The 20,446-nt window shown below is 45.2% G+C and overlaps 1 protein-coding gene across 5 annotated transcripts; it reads right to left on the reverse strand.

Annotated features, from left to right (window-relative positions):
- Positions 1 to 186: 186 nt before the first annotated feature.
- On the reverse strand, positions 187 to 16,932 carry CHRNB3 (cholinergic receptor nicotinic beta 3 subunit). Of its 5 annotated transcripts, XM_038125078.1 has the most exons (8): positions 16,704 to 16,932; positions 15,789 to 15,999; positions 13,052 to 13,179; positions 9,836 to 9,987; positions 8,766 to 8,810; positions 4,175 to 4,284; positions 3,069 to 3,951; positions 187 to 1,770 (listed from the first exon to the last, which is right to left on the reverse strand). In XM_038125078.1, exons 3-8 carry the CDS (start codon positions 13,092 to 13,094, stop codon positions 1,636 to 1,638), a joined length of 1,368 nt encoding a protein of 455 aa, XP_037981006.1. In that variant the 5' UTR covers positions 13,095 to 13,179; positions 15,789 to 15,999; positions 16,704 to 16,932; the 3' UTR covers positions 187 to 1,635. The 5 variants fall into 5 exon arrangements, with proteins under 5 accessions (XP_037981006.1, XP_037981008.1, XP_037981009.1 ...); XM_038125080.1 differs by lacking the exons at positions 13,052 to 13,179; positions 15,789 to 15,999; positions 16,704 to 16,932 and adding an exon at positions 12,113 to 12,941 and having other exon boundaries at positions 3,069 to 3,334; positions 3,422 to 3,951; XM_038125081.1 differs by lacking the exons at positions 13,052 to 13,179; positions 15,789 to 15,999; positions 16,704 to 16,932 and adding an exon at positions 12,113 to 12,935 and having other exon boundaries at positions 3,069 to 3,334; positions 3,689 to 3,951.
- Positions 16,933 to 20,446: the final 3,514 nt, after the last annotated feature.

Below are 20,446 nucleotides of genomic sequence, written 5' to 3' on the forward strand. Positions count from 1 at the left end.
CACATCTGAATGCTTCTTGCTCAAACTCACAGAGATAAAAAGTAATAAGGACTTTCCAAGAACCTGAAAACCCCTGAACACCCCTTTGTTTGAATACATTTGGAACAAAACTTTTAAAATGGGCTACAGTCTAGCTTTGTTGACAACAAATCAACAGCAAACCCCAGTGTATTGACACCCCAGGAATCACTTATTAAATACATCTTTATTAATAATAATTGCACAATCGAACAGAAGTTTCTGCATTGACACAACATGATGGGATTACATTAACTCATGGAGGTCTGGTGTGCATGCACAATCCAAGCACAGGAACACCTCTATGTATTTTTAACAGTTTCTAACTTCCATCTCTAGAGAGACAGTTTCAAGGCTAGCTAAAACTTTAACACCTATATAGATTTTCAAAAATTGTATCTTCAAATCCCCTGCTAACCCTGAAAATATTTTCAAGTTCTGAATGGGATTTTCTAAAGCATGCCATGTTGGAAAACACTGCCCCAGCAAAAGTAGTGACAGCTTCATTCCTGTGTTCAAGAGTTTCACCTGGGTGTTTTCTGTCACATCTCACTTATTTAACACTTTTAAGAGCTGTTTCTAATCATGCAGAAGTATCCCATAATAAATTAATCAAAGGAGTGAAATTCTGAATTGCCTAGGAAAGATCTAAAAATGTATCTTCCTGGTGACCAGCCCACCCCATAGCTCTCAAGAGAAACCTGATTCCTGCAATAACCAAAACTTTCATCTGCCAAAAGAAATGTCTGCAGCTTCCCTCCAGCTGAACATTTCAGGAACATCACTGTTGCCTTATGGAATAGCACAACCACCTTCGCTTAAGTGATGAACAAGCAGGTGAAGGAATAATAGTTCCTAAATGTGGAGCATGGGGAAAAATCCTCACTTTGTCAGCCTTCTGGTATGCTACAGAGCAGCAAGCAAAATTGCAAATAATACTGAAAAGTGGGCAATACCTTGTAGCTTCCTGATGGCTGAGGCAAGAGACAAAGTGTACATGCCATAAAGGCTGGTAGCAGGTGGGCAGCGGTAGGTTCTGCCCCTGTCGAGCTGATCCTACAGCAAGGCGAGGCTAGACAGTCAAGGTTTTGAGCATCCCATCTAAAAAGAATTTATACTTTTTCTGATGCACATGCTATGCAATTGCCAGTTCTGACACATGCATAAAGCAATCTGTAGACACTGTTTTTTAATTGGAAACACAGATAAACTGAGTAGAGATTTGTGTTCCTACTGTAACTTCTTTTACAATGTAGCATTTTAACTGGCAGATCTGCCTTTTAATTACAATGATTCTGCAACACCTTCTATTTCCAATTTTAACTAATAATCTTGGCTTTTATAGTAATACAACCAAGCTAACAGTAAAATAATAACCCAGTTGTGCAACCCCAGTTCACTTTAGGCCTTGGCTGTGCACCAAGCTCTTCTCTGATTTCAGCAAAATCTGTAACTGGTAGAGTTATTATTAAGATTGAAAGCACTAATAAATGCCCACTGTTACCATCACTTTCCCTCATTCTTGCTGCTGCTTCCCTTCTTGTGCAGCAGAGACCAAGCTCCAAGGCACCACCATCCCTTGGCACCATACTTGTTGCATTACTGAGGGAGTGTTTTCTACAAAGTGTTGTTCAACCACATCCGTAATGCAGGCGTAAAGATGAGAACTGAACCCGTCACTGACACCACCAGAAATAACCACAGGAAGATCCGATCCAGGACTTGAGCTACAAACTTCCAGTCTTGTACAACCTGGGAAGGACAGAAGGAGGATAAAAATAAGTAAGAACAAGCCTGGTACTGTGTTGATACTACACACATTTCAGCTCCCCAGATCTGGTTTTAAAATTAGACGTTTGTAGTACGTGGTAGCCTAAAACTAAGAGAGATCACCTTTTCAGCACTCATAGCTGCAAATCACTCAAACCCCCAAAGCAATTCCATGGTTCTATGCACATGGTGATGAGACTTCCTCAGCCTTCACAAAAGCTTTTAGTTTAGTGCCTATATGAAAATTTACAGACTTAGCCTTGTGGATGGCTTCCCAGTGGACTGGATTTCTTTTTACAGACCTGCATCTCCCTGTAAATGCCAGGATGAGGCTCTGGCACAACACTTGGACACAGGCATTGATTCCAGTACAAGGAGTTTGATTTACTTGTGTTTGCATAAGTGACTTGTTGACTCAGATTGGGTACACTCAGGAGGCGAATTTTGAATGGTGAGTGCTGGCACAACTTATGCATACAGAAAATTGCTATTTATTAAGGTGATTCAAGGAACCTTTTTATTAAAATTGTTTTAGCTTCAAACAGGTATTAGTCACGGACAGTATGTGTTTATATACTACATGTTTGATTTACTGTTCTTCTTTCTGCTGTAGTCCTCTCAGCACAGTTTAAACAAAGCCCTAGCTCTTGCTAGGAGGACGCTAACAGAAGTTTTTCCAAATACTGCCAGCTGCATTGCTCTACTGTCCTACCCTTGCATGAGATTGTTTGCAAACACAGTATTTTGCTAATTTAAAAGCCAGGAGGCTCATTGAGAGGTGAAGGGTAGTAGCTGGGAGCTAATCTAAACAGATGTTAGTGAAAATCTAGAAGACCTTCACTCAAAAAAGAGCAGTTATGCAGTGCACAGTATGTGCTGGGAGGCCAGGACTGACACCTGGAAAATGCCATAGAGCTTGCCTGTAAGCGTAAAAGTTACATTTTTGAGCATATGAATTTAGAGGCTTCCAGATTTGTGTGTATCCCAGACTTAACTGGACAAGGTAATTCAGATAAACCCAAACCAGGAATTCCTCCAGGAGAGGCTCCTGGAGTATCTTGCATCTGCAAAGAGCAGGGACTCCCACAGAACAATACGCTTCTCCTTGAAGTTATGTGTTGTCTCAAAAAACACACTATTAATCAAGGTCTGAGGAAGAATATGTCTCAGAAGAGAGCAGGAGGAAGAGGCAAAGGGAAAAGCATGCAGAAAAGGAAAGAGCTTGGAAGCCACTGCTGCCAAGGAAAGTGTGATTCCCTCCTTTCCCTCCCTCCACCTACCTGTCTGATGAAATGCTCCTTTTTAACGTGCCTGGAAATGTATCGAATGGAGTCAGCTGCCTTTTCCAGAAAGGCAATAACAACTTTTTCTCCGTCTTTTGCTTGCTTGTATTTTTGCTTCCCCAGAAACTTTGATTTCAAGGTGGTTCCCTTTTCTTCAGTCTCTGAGAACGAGTAGCGATCTACATGGGCCCTCATGCAGAGCAGACGAGGCAACTTCTGGAGAAAGAGCCTTTTAACCCAGGGTGCCATGGGATGGTAAGTTGCTGAGGATCGGTGGTGGACATTGATAACAAACACAGTAACAATGATAGAGAGGGTCACAAAAATCATGATAAAGAGCAGATACTCACCAATCAGAGGGATGACTTTGGAAGAAGAAGGGATTATTTCCTCAATCACTAAAAGGAAAACAGTGAGGGAGACTAGAACTGACGTTGACAATGAAAGCTTTTCACCTTCATCTGAAGGTAGGTAAAACACCAGGACAGTTAGAAAAGACAATCCCAGGCAAGGGATTATTAAGAAAAGAGTGTAAAACAACGGAAGGCGCCTCAACACAAAGGAGTAAGTGACAAATGGGTAAGAGTACAGCCCATCCTTCCTGTTGCCTTTCATACCTTTGGCGTTTAAGATCTCCCACTCCCCATTATCAAAGAAGTCTTTCCTGTCTACATTTTCATCCACTAAAATCAAGTCCACCATATTGCCATCATATGTCCACGACCCAAACTTCATGGAGCAGTTCTGCCTGTCGAAGGGGAAGAAGGTCACATCCATTGTGCAGGAGCTCTTGTAACTGGCCGGTGGTGTCCAGGTCACCACTCCATTGTACTTCACTATGGCTTTGGTCATCAGGGATCCTTCAAAACGTCCATCAGCACTGGGAGTTGGACAGGAAGAAACAGTACCAAGTTCAGGACTGTTCTGCCCCAGTCGTACCCCATTTGAGCTCTGCTTTCTATCCCTCACCTGGAGCACAAGGTGCACAACATTCACACTGCCTAAAGACGCAGCCTTCTGACAGCACACACAAGCCTCACGGTAGCTGACATGCCTTGCCCAAGCTTTGGCCCAAGCCCAGAGCAAGGAGCAATGCTACTCACTTTTCAAACAAAACGATGTCGGGAAGCCACAGAGACTCAGAGGGGACCCGGATAGCAGTGATCCCACCATATTCATCAGGATTCCAGGAGAGTTTGTGGTCAATCCATTCCTATAACAAAGCAGCAGAGTTCTCTGCCCACTCGTCTGCAGCAGCCTCTTTCCTCACCCTGCCATGTGCCTCAACACTGCATGCACAGCACAGCAGGCAGAGCCTGCTATGAGGCTGCTCAGCTGCAGAGAGAGTGTGAGACAGACATGGCTGGGAGGTGTTGATCCCCACAAGCACTGCTCATCCAGACACAGGTGAGACTCAAGAACCCATCCCTAGGCGAGTGACCTCAAAACCAGCACTCCTGGAGAGCACTTGACTCTTACTTCACTCACCACCCAGTACAGCCCACCTAAGAGTAATCTTGAACGAAGGAGCCACTTCCCCTTAGTGCAGCAGCTTTCCTTCCCTCTGAGAACCAGCCTAAGCTGGTTTTGGCTGGCGCAGAACCCATGGAAGACCACATGGACCCTAGGTGGTGTGGCACGCAAAAGAGTAGAGGTGGCCTTAATTCAGTTTTCAGTGGAGACCTGGCTTTTTTAAGTGAATGGAATACAACACCTAGTATCTGTACACTGTCCTTGCAAAAAAAAAAAAAAAAAAAAAAATTGGTCTTTCATCAGAAAGACCTGCAGACTGCTGCAGGAAAAATAATATGATATTATTGTAAAGTATTTGGTAACAAAAGCAGGGAGAGGACTCTCCATTTTCATCATGTTGAACTCTAGAATAATTCTTCTCTCCTTTTTTGGATTTTCAGATAGGGAGGTCATAACAAAGTGGCTCCAACAACCCGGAGATTTCCACAGAAAAGCAATGGAAAATCAGCTCTCTGATCCTTGTTCATTATTGATGAGGATATTCATTTGTCCACAGAAATAGCAGCAATGTCATGCAAGAGCTGTAGACTGTGGTCAATATCAAGAAGTGGAAGATGAACCAGTTTCCATTAAGCTGCAGCACTAAGAGATCTCCAGGGACGCAGAGGTCTCAGCCTTCACTGGCTAATTTCCTCCATGACTTAAGGATGAACCAAAAAAGCAATACTGTCCATTAATTCTCTATATGGTTCCCTCCTTATTTCTTTGATTCCACATGCTTTTCAGGGTTATACTAGAGATATTTGTTACTGTTCAAGTGTGGAAAGAGAGGAAGGGCCATTGCTGCTCCTGGCCTCAGAATCAGGGACAGAGTACACCACTTTTAGCATTATCTTTCCTCTGAGGATGGTTATCTAACAGATGTCTCCAGAAGCCTAGGCTGTTAAGCGGTCACAGTCTCACCTATGTCCTGGACACTTCCTGTAATAGGTACAATGGGGCTTAGGCTGGAAACATACATCATGCAAGGGGACAGTCAGGGCCGAGCAGCAACCAACAGAGTTATCTGGTAGCCTCCTAACACAAGGGCAGCAAATACCCTGTGAGCCACATGCAGATAGAATCATCCCTCTGGAGTTGAATTGGAGCAGCCCCTTGGCCTGCGTGGTTTGCTCCAACTGCAATACTCCTCGCTTTCCCCCTGCCTTGCATTGATTTCTATCCCAGCTAAAGTGCTCTTTCATGTCTGTAAGGCAAATGGTTGTTTCTTCTTATTAGAGCAGAAAATAGGTTGTGTGCAGACTTGGAAGATGAGCAGTCTAAAACAGGAAATCTCCCTGTGGGCTATGCTGACACAAACCATAGCAGCAGATGCATAAGGCTCTTTCGTCTCTTCTCCATTTTTTCCAAGCTGCTCCAGACATTCCAATTGCTTTGTCCTTCCTCCAGTTCTGCCAAATTTCCATTTATGTGCTGTCATTGAAAAGTTTAACCCACTGCTAGTGGAACAAAAAACACTAGACTCAGATGCTTGACCATTGCTAGTAGACCCTATAGCTTGCCTGCATCCAGACACTTTCTCAGCAACCACTAAAGGCTCCTCTGAACCTTGTGTTTCAGCCTGCTTGTGTATCAAGTCCCACCATCTTGAGCACCAGGATGTTTGAGATTAACAAAAAAAAGAAAATAAAATGCTTGTGTTTTAGGTTTGCTTATCCAAGAAAAGTAAGACTCTTGCTGTGAAATTATGAAGGTGATCAGGAGAAATCGGCATGGATTCACTAAAAGTAAATCATGCTTGACCAACCTCATTGCCTTCTATGATGAAACAACTCTGTGGATGGACAAGGAGAGAGCACTGGATATTGTCTACCTTAATTACAGCAAGGCTTTCAACACTGTCTCTCTCACAATATCCTTGTAGGCAAACTCAGGATGTTTGGACTGAATGAGTGAACAATGAGGTGGGTTAAGACCTGGCAGAATGGCAGATCCTGAAGAGCTTGTAATCAGTGCCACAGGGTCTGGTTGGAAGCCTGTCACTGGTGTCCCCCAAGGTTCCATACTGGGCCCAGTGTTCTTTAACTTATTCCCCAAGGACTTGGATGAAGGGGTAGATGCCTTCCCAGCATGACACAAAGTTCAGAGAAGTGGCCAATACCCCAGAGGGATGTGCAACCCTTCAGAATGACCATGACAGGCTGGAGGGATGGAAAGAGAAGAAACATCTGAAATTCAACAGAGGCAAGTGCAGGGTTCTGCACCTGGGGAGCAGCAACCACAGGCACCAGCAGAGACTGGGGCTGATCTGCTGGAGAGCAGCTCTGTGGAGAAGGACCTGGGAGTCCAGGTGGACAACAAGCTCTCCATGAGCCAGCAGTGTGTCCTGGGGGCCAAGAAGTCCAATGGGATCCTGGGGTGCATTAGGAAGAGCATTGCCTGCAGGTCGAGGGAGGTGATCCTGACCCTCTACTCAGCATATCTGGAGGCACATCTGGAGTTCTACTCAGCACACCTGGTGAGGCACATCTGGAGTTCTGTGTCCAGTTCTTGGCTCCTCAGGACAAAGAAAACATGGACAAAGCAAGTCCAGCAAAGGCTAAAAAAGATGATGAGGGGACTGGATCGTCCCTCTTACAAGGAAAAACTGAGGGAGCTGGGCCTACATGAACACACAACTTCCACAGCAGGACACCTGGGTCAGGCACGGGTATTTAGTGCTCTGCCTGAGCTCCTGAGGGCACTTATACTTGTGAAAACCACAGCCTGTGCCTCATTTTCCACTCCGTTTGCATTACCTTGGGTCTTGATGTTCTCAGCTCATTAAATGGAGAAGTGGTATTAGAAATTGTAACAACTCCAGAGAGCCCAGCTCTGGGAAATCACAGTCCTGAGTTTCCCTGAGCAGCTGCCCTGGCTAAAATCTGAGGATTCCAAAGGCTTCCAGAGAAATCAGTGTGTCTACAGTGCACAGAGTTTGGACCTGCAGGTGAAGGTGCGTGCAACAGCCTGCAAGAAGAGTGGGTTGGAATGGGGAGAGGACAGATGAAGGCAGATGAGGGCCCTTTACAGAAAGGTTCTGCTGTCTGCCCAAGTGGATACTCAAAGTAAGGGAGCCAAGATGTGGCCTTGTGCACAAAAGGGGCTCTACAATTGCAGGTAAAAGTGGGGAAATTCTAATACTGCAAATAATTCAGGGCAGGTTCCCAGCAGCTGTATTTGGATCAGAGAGAAATTTCTCCAGCAAAAGGGGAAAATCCTGTCTTCCCCACAGTGAGGGTAAGTCTGAGCTTTTTCCTCTTCAAGGGAGAGATCATCTCTACACACAATATCCATATTGTTTTTAGGGGTCTTGCTCCAGCCAGAATCTCACACTCATTGCAGCAGTACAGTACCCAGACTGAGACAAAAATTGAGTCACATTTCTCATCCACCAGCCCAGGGACCCCCAGGAACCTTTCCTCATGTCATGATTTCAAGTACAGTTTGTTTTTTATGTCCTCTGCCTAGGATCAGCTGACATTTTACAGATACTCACAAGGCTGAGAGACTTAAAATAATTGTCACAAGGTCAACAAACTGGTGCAATGTAACCTAAACCAAAAACAGTGCTCTTCAGGAGTAAGGAAGAAAGGAGACCTAACAATTCAACTTGCGCCTTTCCCTCATTTGTATAAATCACTGTCAGTTCCAGAAGCAATTATTATAGAGAGATCTGATTAATTTGCTACAGCTTTTAACGGCAAACAGTCTGTGGTGTGTGTGTAACATACTGGCCTCTTCTTTCTCTTTGCATATGCTGAGGAATGAAGAAATCTATCCAAGGCACCACTCTTGGCTCAGGCAAGAGAGACAGTACTTGTGTGACCTCTGTGTATGAGACAGGATAGTCCCTCAGGGCACATACAACATCCCAGGGATAGCCATTGCAGTACCAGCTGTGTTGCTTCCCTGAAATAAATACTGGCTTGAGCACACAGCTGGGGTGCAGATCAGGAGAAGAGGGTATCCTATGTCCTAAAGGCCTACTTGCCTGCCTTTCTGTCTCTATACATAGGCTGAAGTGAGAAGAGTGAAGAAAAACTTCAGGTTAGGTATCTTGGTGCTGGCCACTCAGCATCATGAAATGGGATGGATGGCACAGGGGGCAGCAAACTGAAATGGCTACTCAGCTCAGCAGTTCCCATGGGTAAAAGGGAGGTCTGATGTGGTCTAATTTACCTGTTTCAGCCACACGTTGGTTGTCATCAGCTGATTCTTCTCATCCTAGAGTGACACAAGGGAGAGAGGATTGCAATACCAAAGCAGCCATTAGAAACAGACTCTGTGCCAACATGAGGAGATCCCTATGTCCTGTTTCCCCATGGGCTTGGGCTCTTCAGTCACCATTGAGGTAAACTGACTGACTTTCTAGGTGCTGTCCCTGCTGGGAGCCTCAGGCTGGAAAACAGAGGTCCGGCATTTCACAGGAGTAGAAAGGAATCCTATGCCAAAGACCCAGGATGCAGCCAGGGCTCAGCCAGCAAGTGGTATCAGGTCACACATGGTTATAGGCTCATAGGATGGCTCATCTCCCCACACTGCTCAGCCTGGAGTGAGTTTGGGAAGATACAAGCTGAAACATTGTCCTAAATATGTAAATAGGGCACAAAATTAGAGTGTGCCTTCCACAGCACAAGGGGACATTACCAGGGGCTGTGGGATGTAAGGAGCACATTGTTGTGGGTACATCTGGGCATTGTGCAAATTCCACTGTGCACTGAGCGGAAAGAGAAGGGAAAATTTCCACAAGGGCAGAAACACAGGATTAGCTACATTGCCTCTAGAGTTTTATCTTAGTGACCAGCTGGGTTAAGACTTGAACTATCTTTGGCATCAATGCAAGCTTGCTTGGAATGAATAATGTCCAACCAGCGCTTACTCTTCCTCAGTCCTCTCCTGTAGCTGTCTTGTCATTAAATTGCAACACAGATGTCAAGGACTGTCTGGCATGGGTTGTTTGACCAAAACTTTATGGAAATTAGGCCATACTCCCTGAGAACAATAGGGGAAAAAAGGACCTTCAAGTTTCCTTCAAAACAAATGAGTCCTACAGTCCATGCTGGGGGTGGAGGGGAGCCGGGGGGGAAAGAAGGTTGCAACACCAGCAGCATTTCATGCTCAGTGTTTTGCTGCCCAACCATCACTGTGCATTTCTTGTGTCAGGAGGCAAAAGCTAATTACATTACCAGTCCTGCCAGGTGGACGCACAACTATCTATAAAAGTGGTGTTTTACTAACACAACACTTACCACATCCACAAGCTGTGATATCTTTAACCCAAAAAGGACTTTGATGGTGTCGTTGGAGTTTTCCACGGGGCGGACCCATTTCTGATAGCCTTCAAATAAGTGCTTGAGGAGCGCATCCTCATTTTCAGCAACTGAACTGAAGGCATTCACATCTGGAAGAGAGCAACACAGAGTAGAGGCATTGCCAGAAAGCAGACATGGAGAATGCCATGACCTGAAAAAGTGAAACGGAGCAATGATGTGAGGAAAATTCACCTCTGGGCAGGTCTAGTCTTATACAGCAAATTCTGCAGGAATTCAGATGCACAGACTCTCAGCAGATCCAGGGCAAGTGAATGGAAAGGCAAGATAGCCCAAGCTTAACCCACATTAAACAAAAAAATCATCAGACTAGAGCAGTGATGACTTTGTAGCAGGTTTATGTTTTCTGTGGACTTTTTGCCAAAGCAAAAAGAGCCCATTAGGCAGCAGTAGGAGCTGGATGATGCAGTCAGAGCTAGATCTGCCAGGCAAGCACAGAGACATCATGGCCTGTACCTGCCTGACTTGTGACTCCCACAGTCACTGACAGCATACTTCCCCTTCCTCTTGCTACCATGAAGGGGGAAGGGCAGTTCAGACTCTCCATCCTTTCCCAAACTTCAGCCCACTCCCTGTGGTGTTGAGGTTCTGACATGACCTCCATCTCTTCCCTGGTGCACATACACAGCAACCAAGGGTGAGAAGGATTTTATCTCTCTTCAAAGCCACCACGGAGGAAAAATGACTGGCCCCGCACAACAGGGATCACAGCCAATATTGCTGTGTCAGCAGTCAAAATGGACCTCACAGGACACTGTCCACGGCCCAGCTTGTGCCTTGCAGCCCCAGGATGAGCAGAACATCTGGGACTGAATTGCCAAGCATTAGATACAGGAGGGGTCTGCAGGCCCATGGATGGTGCCAGGACCTGACAGTGGGAGAGCCCTGGAGGGTACAGTCATTTTGCTCACACACTGTGTGCATCAATGATCAGAGTTAAGGCAGCCCCCAGCAGGGTCCCTGTGCCACATGGAGTGAAAGGGCATTCAAACACAGCAGCCCTTCCTGAGAGAAAACTGGAGGCAGAGGGTTGTGCTCTGCTTTTACATGGAGGAAAGGATGTGACCACGGACCACTATCTCTGCCCATGTCCCCTTCCCCAGCAGGTGCTGCACATCTCCTGAGCACAACAGGCTGTGCAGCCTTGTCCACCTCGGCCAGGGTCTCTCTGAGGCTGCAGACAGGGCTACACCTCACAGCAAGCAACACAGCTGAAGAACTGCCCAAAGTAAAAACCTGATCTCACAAAAGAGTTTTCCATGGGACAAAATCATTCTTCTGTGTTCTCTGGATCCTCTCAGGATAGCACAAGGTCCAAGGAACACTGTCATCCCCCACTTCCAGCCACAGTAAGACACCATTCCTCTTTGAGGAGCTATAAACTCTGAAACCTAGTGCCTCCACTCACAGGATAACAACTTTTATGTCAGATGTTCTAGCACAAGCTGTGTTTGTCCTCTGCATCTGCAATACAGGTGTGGTGGGGCTACCAAGCCCTGGGCAGGCAGAGGCTGGCTGATCAGAGAGACCTTTCCACTCATTTCTACCTGCTCCATCCCAGAGCCAGGCATGGCTCGTGAAGCTGTCAGCACAGTTTACAGCAGTCCTCTACAGGACCACACTCTGTTTTGTCACTTTGTCACAAGCCCTTGAGGTCTGCTATTTCCACAAATGCCCCTTCTCTTGTTCCAGGGTTCACTCACATGCCAGAACTCACCCTAGCTCTACCACAGCAAATGAAGGACAGATCCTGTGATCTGTCCTAGGAAACTAGATTGGTTGCCCAAACATGGCAGATAGGTATTGCATCTGCAACCAAAGGAAGAGAAAGAACACATTTCTCCCCCCTCACTACCCACAACCTCAGAGGTCCAATCCCTTGTCTGTAAGAGTCTTTGCAGAGACTCCATCTCCTAGACATTTCACCTTCCCTTTAGGAGACAGGGGTGTATGGTTGTTAAAAACAAGAAATTTAACAGAAAAGGCCTTGAATAGAAAAATCCATAACCCCAAAATATGCACGATCAAAACCAGCTCTGTCTTACTGCCAGAATACATTGCTTTGTTTTCATTTGAGTATGACATCCTGCACACATATATGCAGCAACACACCCTCTGTGTCCGTGGGCTTGTACGACCCCCCCAAAAGAAAATGGTGCCATTTCAGAGCCCACATCTCACATAAAGTTCAGGTACCTAATGCTCCAAGTGGGTATAGAAGACAGGTGGTAAAGCTGGGTTTCGGGCTGGATATGTTGAATCTCATCTGCTGAGGAAGCCACAAAAAAGTGAAAAAGACTTGAGGAGTCCCACAAGGAAGAAAGTCAGAAGGAAGAAGATTCCTGCCTTTGTAAGACAGCCTCAGTACTTCCACAAAGACAGTTTAAAAGCAGAAGTTATTCATGAGAAATAATAAATATCATGTGGGAAAATAGTCTAACAGTTCCTTTGACCAAGCCCCACTTTAAGCTAGTTAAACCCATGGAGAAAATACTAAACAAAGTAGCACTGCCTTTGAAAAAAAAGAGAAGCAGCCATAGGCCAGCTATATCTCTGAATCTACCATTTGATGCACTGAGAGGCAAAAACTGGGGAGCTCCCTGGCAGGTTAACATGCATTCAAGTCCTCAAGCACTGTCTCCATCTCCCCCCTCCCCCAGTTTCCTGTCTCTCTTTGTGATCTGCCCAAGTAGCAGCTCCCCATGGGTGCAGGACAGGAGTTCTGGGGCAGAAAGTCTACTAAAGAAACGTGCAAAATACCCCAATAAGTACAGACAAGACACTTAGCCTTTTATCAGTTTGCCTGAAGCATTTCAGTTTTTCTCTTGGTGACAGAAATTCTCGCTTAATTCTCCTTAGCAGCCAGAAGTCAAGCTTAGGATTTTTTGTTAATTTCTAGCCAGCAATTGCCCCACCACCAGTTATTAAAACCTAGTTGTCAAACTGACCGTGGTTGCAACACAAAGGCAGCAACTGACACAACCCTCTTCTGCTACTCACACAGTGTTTAAAGGATGACCAAGAGAAGCCAGCATTCACCGTATCCCAGAAAGCAGCAGCTAACGAGCCAACAGAAAAAAAAAAACTTGAACACTTGCAGCTCAGCTTGGAAGAAGAAGAAGAAAGCACACCTACCTGAGTGGCTCAGACACAGCGCAATGAGCACTAGGCAAAGCATGGGCACCACCGTGGCTTTTCCTTTAAATCTGATCTTCTGTTTTCATTAGCAAATTGGTCTCATCTTTGCAGGGGACTTAAACAATCTAGTTAAAAATCGAAGCAGACAGTTGAGTCGGCAAGGCAAGGCAGCACCTTCCTAGCCTTATCTTGCCCTCATTATGACGCTTGGTAAATCACACTTCATTGATTTTCAGTCAGCTGTCACATCCCGTAAGCCTTAAACAGGGCTCTGGGTCCTAAACTCTGACTGATCTCTTAGTGGCAGTATTTACACGGCTATAAGCACTGCCGTCTAGGAGTATGTGAGAGGAAAATATTTTAAGGAGGAAAAATATCTTTTATGCTACTGCTGATTACAGCTGGGAAAAAAGAAAAACCAGGCTGCAGTTCAGACCCAAAGATAAATCAGATGCCTTAAAGACTATCTGTTCCAGCTGTATCGGTTGTAGAGACAGACTCCCTACAGACCTAACTTTGCTTATTCCATGCTACACTTGCTGTTCTGGAGCTATAAAATGGATTTGGGGGGCAAAAAAATCCAGTAAGAAATAAGTGGGAAAATGATGCTGATTTCTAAATTTATATCTCATACACAAAGCATCACAGGCAGCAGCACAGAAGTCCTTGCACAGTACTATCCACTGGCACAGCCTAACAAAGATTGTTGCCCCAGGGTCTTGTGTTTAGCAATGGGAGTGAGGATTATTTAGCCAGTTTCTCTGTAGTCAGACCTCTGTCAGTCCCCTCCAGTGACACCTCTCACAAGGTTCCTTTCAGAAACCACCAGAAATTGGTGGTAATGACCAGAAATTGCTGATAATCAAAAGGGATGCAGGTTCCACTTTTCCCATCCCCCTGACATTCCTCTGCTGAATGATTATCAGAATCTTCTCTGTTTTCTTCTCAAATGAGTTACTTTGGCATATCTCTCAAAAGATGAGGTTTTCTCCTGAACTTCTCAAGTTTAAGGAAGAGGCATTCAAAATTCTTTGAGCATGTACCCAAACCCAAAACTCCTCCTGCTTTGGTTATTTCTTGCTGGCTATTAAATTGCTTGCTGCCTTTTATATGGGAAGCCTGGGGTGTTTTTCAGCAACACAGGGTACAGTTCTTGCAGTGGCCCAGATTTTGGTACAGTCACAGGTTTTGTGATTCAGATTTGCCTTATCTAAGGTCCTCACACAGGATTGGTAGCTGGCAGCTGTAATCTTACCACATTATTCATCTTCCTGTAATGAAAAAGTTGCCATATAAGTGCGGTTCAAGGTCACATTGCTGCTGCAAGTAACATTCTTGTAGTGTCCTATCAACTTATTCATGCTTCTGTGGCCTTGCAGCCTACTGCATCCCCAGCTCTCAGGCAGGCCACTGGCAGCAACTCAGTGAGTTTGCTTTTTCCACTACTGTACTACACACAAGAAATCTGCAAGGGCCCTTCCTGGCTCCTCAGTTCTGCCCCTGGTCACTCAGCAGGACGAGAGGAGCAGCTGGCTTCCTCTGCACCTGTCCTCATCTCAGATGCAGAAAGCCATGCAAAAACAAGAGTGCTACCAAAAGCCCATCTTCAATGAAGTGTACTTTCAACACCAGCTGCTGTAACTGCTCCATTTCCCTATTAGATCGACACCAGGCGCAAGCACACAACTTCTTGAGGTACACAGGAAAGCTCCCTTTTTTATGCTGTCTTCAAGAGAACAGCAGTCATTTGGATAGAGTGGTGGGGACAGACAGCACCACAGTCTGCCACAAAGCTGAGATGGGACTAAGCACAATCATTCTGCCTGGTACAAATTTTTCTGCAACAAGGTTACCCCTTTCAAATGCTTTTTGCAGATTATCCCATACTTTCTATCATGTTTGTGGTCCTGTACAGGACTCAGCACCCTCAGATCATCCATCCTTTAGCTTCATGACTGCAAGCCCCAGACTTTGCCTATTGACACCTCTGATTGTAGTTACTGCCTGAGATTGCATTCAGGCATTGCTCTGTTAGGCAACATGAGAGACACTTCTTTTTCACAGGGCTTTAACATGTTGCCTTGTGTCAGTGGAGTTAATTTATTATCTGCCTAGAGGAGTAGGCTTTCTGCTACTACATGATAGTTGCTTGGAGGAAAATATGAAGTATGGTTGCATTACCACCCACTGCCTAGACAGTGACAAGAGGTAAGGACCAAGTTTGCCTGGTCATTGGCTTCCAGAGTTACCAGACAGCCAGAGGAGAGTATTAGAGACAGAAATTCTGTTTGCCCATTGTCTTCTGTTCACAAGTCTTTTATGCAGCCATGCACTTCAGCATTTTGGAAAGGAAGGTATAAATTCTCCATTTTGCCAGATGGGCTATGAAGCATGAGGTGCATCCACTCTGAGACGGCAAATTAATTCTTGGGCAGAACACTGCTTGTGGCAGTACCTGAATAGCTATTCTCTGTTGAGAAAATGTCTTTGCCTTTCCATAGTTTTCATGGGATTTGTAACTAATATGAGGCTGCAATTCCAGGCTGCAAACAGTCAGGTACTGCCTAGACACAAGCAACACTGGAGCTAGGCCTCACCCTCTAGGCAGAAAAAACGCCAAGAAAAAGAGAAATCTACCTAGAGACACAAATCCATCCATTTGAGCACACATGGTTAGTACTAGCAGCAAGTGGAAACTCAAGGTTATGATGGAGACAGTCCTAAGCCATGTTACCTGAAGGCACCATGCAGTCAAGCATGGAAAACACAGATTCCAGGGGAAGGTGGCAGTGCTGGCTGGCAATCAGAGGGTGGGAAACCTGGACTAAAGTGAGGATTGTGAAGACGAAGGACATAGATGAGAGATGTTCTGAACCAGAACTGTGAGGCTTTGTTTCAAAAACCCAGAGCTGAAGTAGAGTTTGCTGCAACCCTAGGTTTGTCAGCTGCAGGAAGGAGAAAAGAGAGATAAGGCAGCACTGTGGAACAAGAGACACTTTTTAGGTAGATGTGTCTTCTCCCCCCGAAACCCATCTCAGCTTCCCTGGTCCCTGTAGGTGACATCCCAGAAGCCAAGGAAGGCCTGCCTGGAATGCTAGGACTTGAGATGGAGCCAGGCTCCCTGGAGCTCCCAAGGGAGGACTGAATCCTTCTTGTACCATTTGTCATGAACACCTGCCCATAGGAGGCGAGGGACAGTTTCTGGACAAAAATGGGGTGGGAAAGGGCAGAACTTTTGGAATCTCATCTTTGCCCTGACATTTCTCAGGTTCTTTCTGATCTCAGTTCTGGCCAGCAGCAGGCACCTCTTCTCACCTAGCAGCTTCTCAAAATGTGTGTTTTCACTGGGCAAAAACAGAGCTGGTTTCAGCCAGCTCACCAGTTATTTTTGCAGCACCAGACACTTCCATGTGCCAGATGGAACAGTTTGGAGCCAACAGTCCACCTGTCCATAGATCCTGTCCACTCTCCTCCAGCTTCCTGTCCCCTCAAACACCCTCCTTTTTTCTCCTGGCTTGCTTACCCGCCCCACTAAGCAAATCCCATTCAATCTCTCCCTGCTGCCCCTTTCCCCTCTAATCCATCCCTCCTTCTCCAGACACCCTTTTCTGACAGGATCTGCACCGCATCCCGGCGCCCTCATCTCTACCGCAGTTCCTCAGCACGGTCGCCATTTTCATCCTCCTCCGCCTTTCCCCCCTCGCTCCCGCCGAGCGAAGGTGCTCCGGCCCGCTGGAGCCGCTCCGCAGCGCCGTGGCCGCTGTCCCAGCTCCCCGCCGTGGCAGGCCGCGGGCAGCGCAGGCCGCAGCGCAGGGCCCGGCTGCTCCCAGGACTCCAGCCCTTCCGAGGGAAGGTGCGCGGCTGCTGCGGCGTTTCACGCTGCGGGAGCTCTGCTTGGGAGACCAGGGTAACGTGAAGTGCTAGGAACTCATGGATGAAAATGTATGCGTTTGTCTTTGTGTCAGCCAAGGAGCACGCACCAGCCGGCACAGCAGGCTCAGGAAGGGCTGACGGGAGCCCTTGAGGCTGCCTGAAGTGAACTCGAAAACTCGAAAAAGTTGCACCCACGCAGTTGTTTCGGCGGTGATCAGGCTCTGCACGTACAGGGACAAGGTCTTGCAGAACAAGAGTCGTTTCAGTCCTTGGTTTCCTTGGCACCTTCCTACCACGAGGAAAGCCCTCCCTCCCATTTTTACCACATCCAAGTGAATGCAGACTTGAGACAGAGCTCAAGTCTGAGTCCCTGTGCCTTCTGACGGTGCAGAGACCACACCTGCTGCACACTGCTCTGTAAGAACCTCCCAGTGCTTCACCAGGAGTAGAACACGGGTCTTTGGGAGGTGCAGAGGCTCTTCATCACTGCATGCACATTAATATTTCTAATAGGTGGTGCATCACCTTCTGCATGAAAATCGTTGTTTTCCTTTTTCAGTTTTAACTTTACAGTGAGGTCTCATTTAGGAGTGTCTTGCAGCACTGTGATCACTTCCTGAATTTTAGTGACACTGCCTAGCTTTGAATATGACAATTTTCAAATCCATTTGTTCTGAGTTAATGATTGTAAACAAAGGTCTGGCTCAGCTCTGCCATTTTCTCAGCTTTTCTTTCCATTTCATCAAGCTCATCTCTGCTTTCATAAATGCCCCTCGCAGCTCAAATTTTATCTGCAGCATCATGGACCTGCTGTTCAGGTGTCAAGGCTTGGAAGATTTCAGGGGTAAGCAAACAACTAGCAAGGATCAAGACTTTGTAAGATGTCAGAGAAAAATCAATTTTAACGACAACTGCTTCAGGAATGATAGATGAACTTGGTTCATGCCAAGTTGCATGACCCTCTCAGCCTCTCATTTTCAATGGTTACACCTGCTGTCTAGAAGCCTTTATGCCAACACATGTGGTGCTCTATGACATGAGGTTCTGCTTTCTCATTCTGATTTTTATCCCCAAGGCAATAATAAAATTTAAAGGGCAATTCCTGCCATGTCCCATGGCCTCAATAAGCTGCATGACTCCTTGCACAGCTTTGTCCATTTCATACACTTGTCTTTGAACGTGACAGCTCCAGCACACAGCCAGAATGGAGGTAGCTGACAAATTTTCTTTTTGGAGCTGCTCCATCTGGCATGGGAGGATGAGGGGCTCCCTTGAAGATACAGCAAATTAAATGCTTTGTCAGAAATTGGATGAACTCTACAAGCTCTGTTCCTGCCTGCATTTGAGGGCATCTTTATGATCATTTTCTGAGTCAACTGAGATGGTTGTCCTGTGGGTCCACATAGTACATTCAATCCAAATAAGGGGATTTTTTTAGCTTTAGAAATGTATCTTGACAGAGGTAATAATTCTGGACTGTCTAAAAAATGAAAGCAATTATCATGTTTTATTAGAAATGTTTGGCAGCCAATACTTCTTTGTGTCTTTCTTCATTGTATTACTATAAGCTATTGTGGTGTTGTTGGAAGCTACTATTTTTACAGAAAATGCAGCAGCGCTAATTGTCTCAGCCATATTCAGCCTCACAAAACTCTGAGTCCTATGATGTACATGCATTTTACTTCAGATTATCCCTGGTTAAAAAGTAGAAACTGCTTTGGCAGCAGACCAGTCAACAGACCAGACCTCACCTCTGTTAAAGTATCATAAAACCACCTTCTCCATGGGAAATCAGTGATGAGAGATTTTACAAGGGGTTATTCATGTAATACCACCTGCCAACTCCTATCTGTCCTTCTCTAGGGTATCACAGCCGGGCTCAAGTCAGCCCTCTGCTATTCTGAAGACTCCTGCCTCAGAGTTTGAGCTGTGATGTGAGCCTTCTATCCAGAGATGCCTGCATGCCATGCTGATTGTTTGCCATATTGTTGGGATTATTGCCAAATACTTCATAAAGAAAAATATTTATTCATTCTAGAGGTTTCTTAAGATTAGATAGAAACGTTTACAGGTAGGAACCAAAGACAGTATACGCAGGACCATCATTTTGAACATCAGTGACATTTTGGGTTTCTATTTTCACGGATTCATAAACAAAGATAGTACACTTAAATGTAAACCTAGGAACCAACTTTCACATAACTTCCAGAATATTCTATCTATAATGACTTATTATATGAAGCATTATAGTCCTCTTGAATGTCTACCTATATGATTAAAATCCCATGTTGTCTACCTCTAGGTATTTCCTTGCTGTGTTGTGCTCATAAATACGTACCAATAAAACCCCGTCAGACTTCATGCCTGAAAGTACCGAGTATAGAAGAAATAAAGGCATTTGACATGCATGCATAATAGCCTGTATGCTCAATAGAACAGTTCTGAGTAATATCAACTAACCTGGAACCATGGAAACAATTGATGTTAAACATGAGTGTAAACATAGCATAGTGTACCAGATGGTTTCACAGTTTCTGAATTAAGTCAGGCTATGCTCTTCATAAAATTTGCAAAAATTTACCTTTGGGGAATATATAATCATAACAAAAGTGATGTGAAAGTAATGTTAGGTGGTAGGATGTCCTGTAATTATTTGCTAATAAGGTTTTGTAATTATTTTATATAATTTTGTAATTATTTGGTATAACCCATGCATATGTCTTAAAACAGTGTAAGTTCATCAAATAGTTTAGTTATGAAACAGCAAACTGGAAGGTTTTGATACCTAAACAGCTGTCTCTACTGGATGTCATCTTTGATATCTGTCATTTGTCCAGCTTCTTATAAGCCAGAGAAGCTGAATGCAAAACCAAATGTTTACATCTTCACCTCACTAGAAAGCATAATTGTTACTACCTATAAAACATGCAAAAACTAGTTTTGTCTTTTCTATCATGTCAGAATATCCTATTTTCTCTAACTTTTAATGGCCTGCCTGTGTCTAGTCAAAAGAATTAACCTAAAGGTGTTTAGGTAACTTCACCTATTAGTAAATTGATGCTGGGTTGGAATAACTCCCTGAATTGGGAGCAGAGTCTGACAATTTGTATATATTGGGAGGAAGAGGAACAGAGGGGATAACAGCCAAAAAGCTCTGCAGACTCCTCCCATGGTGCAGGAAAAATGGGCTGGGAAGATGTCCAGTTCTCCAACAGAAGGCTGGTAAGAATAGGGCCAGTCCCTGGCAAGATGATGGGGCAAAGTGCCAGAAGACAACTTGGCATGGTGCTGATAGAGCTTACAGAACAAATGCCACCTCCACTAAACTTCACAAAGGCTCAAAACCACCTTTTAACAGCCTCAGACCAAACTGGGCTGCTGTCCTCCACATTATCATCCTTGCATCTCTGCACTGGGGCAACCCTTCACATTCACTTTCAATACAAGTCTGCCAACAGACCTGGTTTCATATGGCTTGTAATGCTTTGAGGCTTTCAGTAAGCCCAGAGAGCTTGATGC

Source organism: Motacilla alba, chromosome Z (genome assembly GCF_015832195.1).
Source record: "Motacilla alba alba isolate MOTALB_02 chromosome Z, Motacilla_alba_V1.0_pri, whole genome shotgun sequence".
NCBI lineage: Eukaryota > Metazoa > Chordata > Aves > Passeriformes > Motacillidae > Motacilla > Motacilla alba.

Coding starts and splice junctions, on each gene's coding strand:
- CHRNB3 (XM_038125076.1), bottom strand. CDS start 12,182: ATGAGATTCAACATATCCAGCCCGAAACCCAGCTTTACCACCTGTCTT. Junction 9,988..12,112: donor ATACCCACTTGGAGCATTAG/GTACCTGAACTT, acceptor GCTCTCTTCCAG/ATGTGAATGCCTTCAGTTCA. Junction 3,952..4,174: donor GACATCGTTTTGTTTGAAAA/GTGAGTAGCATT, acceptor TCCAACTCCCAG/TGCTGATGGACGTTTTGAAG.